The sequence below is a fragment of the Chlorella variabilis genome (assembly GCF_000147415.1).
Source record: "Chlorella variabilis unplaced genomic scaffold CHLNCscaffold_1, whole genome shotgun sequence".
In the NCBI taxonomy this organism is placed as follows: domain Eukaryota; kingdom Viridiplantae; phylum Chlorophyta; class Trebouxiophyceae; order Chlorellales; family Chlorellaceae; genus Chlorella; species Chlorella variabilis.
The window spans coordinates 2,349,867-2,352,863 of NW_005435087.1; the positions used below are offsets into that span (position 1 = coordinate 2,349,867).

General features: G+C 62.6%; 2 protein-coding genes across 2 annotated transcripts in view; one reads left to right on the forward strand and one right to left on the reverse strand.

Moving 5' to 3' along the window:
• Positions 1–1,128: 1,128 nt before the first annotated feature.
• CHLNCDRAFT_133520 (expressed protein) lies at positions 1,129–1,640 on the forward strand (the record flags this gene model as incomplete). The annotated part of the gene is made up of 2 exons (XM_005851841.1): positions 1,129–1,219; positions 1,297–1,640. The coding sequence occupies 2 exons, from the start codon at positions 1,129–1,131 to the stop codon at positions 1,638–1,640; spliced, it is 435 nt and encodes a 144-aa protein (XP_005851903.1).
• A 325-nt stretch (positions 1,641–1,965) lies between these two features.
• CHLNCDRAFT_56589 (hypothetical protein) overlaps positions 1,966–2,997 on the reverse strand; it is a gene marked incomplete at its 3' end in the record, with an annotated part of 9,268 nt that continues 8,236 nt past the window's right edge. Inside the window, exons 20-22 of the mRNA XM_005852173.1 lie at positions 2,377–2,475; positions 2,150–2,228; positions 1,966–2,033 (exon numbers count right to left, since the gene is read on the reverse strand). Of these exons, the coding sequence (XP_005852235.1) occupies positions 1,966–2,033; positions 2,150–2,228; positions 2,377–2,475 (246 nt within the window). The remainder of the gene's footprint in view (positions 2,034–2,149; positions 2,229–2,376; positions 2,476–2,997) is intronic.

Sequence of the window (2,997 nt, forward strand, 5' to 3'; positions counted from 1 at the left end):
TCGCCCACTTGGCCCAACGGTAGCGGGTTATGTCATCGCCCCCCATTGTGCTTCTGGTCGTCGGTTCCATCTTTGTCCTGGGCATCAGCCTGGTGCCCCCCCACACAAATTTGGTCCGGCGGCGTCGGCCATTGGTGAATACCCCGCTGGCAGCACTCCTCGCCTTCAACATCCTTTTGTAAGCCCTGCTGCTGTTGCTGCTGTCCCTCTACATCTGCTGCCTGCTGGCAGGCCTGTTTGCTGCTGCCCTGCTGTTCTGATGGTCTGCGCTGCTCAGCCTGCTGCCTCCTTCCTTTGGCGGGACAGCGAGGCCTACTGCACCCTCCCTCCTCTGCGGCTGTGTCCGACCCTCTCTGCTCGACTGCACCATCACCCCCCGCTGGACACGCCACCCCTCTGCCACCTGGGTTGCGCTGCAGCAACTATGCCGCCTGCGTACTGCGGCCCGCTGGACCAGTGCAGCGCTACCTGCAGCAGGCCGCACTCGACGCCTCGGGGCGGGTGCGCCGGGGCGCGCTGGATGGCTGCCGCTACTGTCACCGCTGCTGCTACTACAAACCAGCGACGGCACACCACTGCCGGTCCTGCAACTGCTGCGTGGTGGAGCTGGACCACCACTGCTGGTGCGAAGCGCAAGGGGCCGCAGCTTGTTGACTGCTGTTATCTGGCGGCCTGGCGAGGTGTGTGCTGCCTGCATTTCTTTCGTGCACCCCATGAAGCGCCGCCTCTGCCCGTCCAGGTACATAAATAATTGCACAGGCGCTGCCAACCTGCGCAACTTCCTGCTATTCCTGACGTGGCTTTTGGCGGGCGTGGCGTACGGCCTGGCACTGGGCTTGCTGATGGGGTGGAGGGACAGGCGCGCATTGTGGCAGCACACGCTCAGGGTGCTGCAGGTGGGCTTCGCTAGTGTCTGCTGCCTAGTTAGACAGCCGCCCTCTTGTTTTGAGTTGCTCGACAGTTGGCCGCCCCAGTGTGTTTTTAGTGGCTCGGCCCCTGACAGTTGGCCTCTCTGGTGTGTGTCGAGTCGCTCGATCCCTGACAGTTGGCCGCCCCGGTGTGTTTTGAGTCGCTCACCCCCCTCCCCACCTCTTGAATGGGCCCGGCTGAGCGCAGGGCACGAGCCACATGAACCCTGTGCTGCGCATGCTCAGCTTCAGCCTGACCTGGCTGCTGTGGGCGCCGCAGTGGCTGGCCTGCTGGGCTTATTTTACAATGGGTGGGTCCCGCATGCATTGGCCACGCCAGTGTGCGGCCTCGGCCTTGCCTCACCGTGCCTACCCGCCTGCTCTGCAGTGTGCTGGGCCACCCTGGTGTCAGTGGGCCTGCTGTTCAGGCGCCAAGTGGGGCTGCTGCGGCAAGGGCAGACCTACCTGGACACGCTGAGCCAGCAGCAGCAGCAGCAGCAGGATGAGCAGGCAGCACCCACAGCACCGCCAGCAGCGCCTACAGCAACAGCGGCAGAAGCACCCATGCCGTCAAGCGCACTGGCGACGCCAGCAGCACTACCACTGCCGGCAATGCTGCCGGCCATGCACCATGTGCGGCATGTGTTTGGTGGCCGCCATCCGCTCACCTGGCTGCTGCCTGCCTGGGAGGTGCCGCCAGCAGAGGCTGGCCGGCGGGCAAAGGTCAGCTAGCTGGGTGAAGCTCGTGAGCAGATGTTGCTGACCATCAACAATGCCTGCCCCCTGTGTAATGCACATGGTGGCGCTGCTTTCATGGCGGCTGCTTAACAGTACTAGTAGGGGAGGGGAATCTATGTGCAAGACATCAACAGGGGGATCACGGGGGGTGGGGTGGGGTCGTGGTAATGTTCAGGGGTGGGGGGGGTAAATCACAGGTCATCATAGGGAGGGGCAAATCAACCAAGGGTCGCAGTGCTTCCTGTCTCTTCAGGTGCATGGGGGTAGCAACATCCAGCCGGCGCCGGGCAAGCATTGTCCACCTCCGGAGCTGCGTGCCTCAAGCCTCAAACTCGATGACCACATCCCACAGCTTCTCCAGGCGGTACACACCGCTGGCCACAATGCCTGCAACGCGGCACCGTGGCCAGGGATCCGGATGGGCAGGCGGCGACGCACGCGGTCGAAAGGGAGGCCACCAGCAGAACCCTCGTTCAATGACAGGGTAAGGCCAGCGGACTTACCCACGGTGCGGGTGGCCTTGGAGCCGAAGCACTGGTACTTGAAAACAGCGCTGCCCATCAAATCTTTGTTCGACCGGTTCTGCAGGCCGCCCGGATGAACAGGATAGGTCAGGGGAGCTGTGCCACAGGCATGTGTATGTTGTGGAACTGTGGGCGGGACGGGTGCGCAGGATTGCATCGCTTGCACACAGTGTGCAGCAGGTGTGGGAACGAGCGCAGTCACGCACCTGGTAGGCCAGGCAGCCAGACAGGGGCTTGATGTCCAGCAGGGTGAAGCCCACGTCGCAGTATGGGAACTTATTGGTCTTGAACACACCGCCGATCAGCTGTGCAAGGAAGAGAAGAAAACGGAAGAGGATGGGCGAGTTGTTCGCGGCAGCACGAGTTGCCAGAGGGAGCCTCGATTAGCTGCAGGCCAGGCAAGGTGCTCTCACTACGGGTAAGCCCACCTTGCTTGTGTGGGCTTAAAGTCTGGTAAAGCAAGAACTAGCTTGCAACATAGACTCCCCGCCGAAACGGGACGGGAACCGGGCGAAAGCAGAGAAAGCAATAAAACAGGGGTGGAGCAAGGCGACATGCAACGCAAGCAGCTGACAGGGCACGCATCGAAACGTGTGTATGACTGGCAAAGTGGCATGGCGCATTGGGGAGAAACGCAACGGTACGGGAGCATGGGCTGGCCAAACGGCAGTGCGGAACGCTAGGTCACTAGAAAAGCAGGGAAAGGCGCACTATGTATGCAATGAGGGCAGCCCCGGCTCGGGGCCGTTGAGAAAGCAGTGGGCGGGAGGGGGGAGGCCCCGGTGTGGGCGGGCCCCATCGAGGGGGGATGGGGCGCGCAAGCGGCC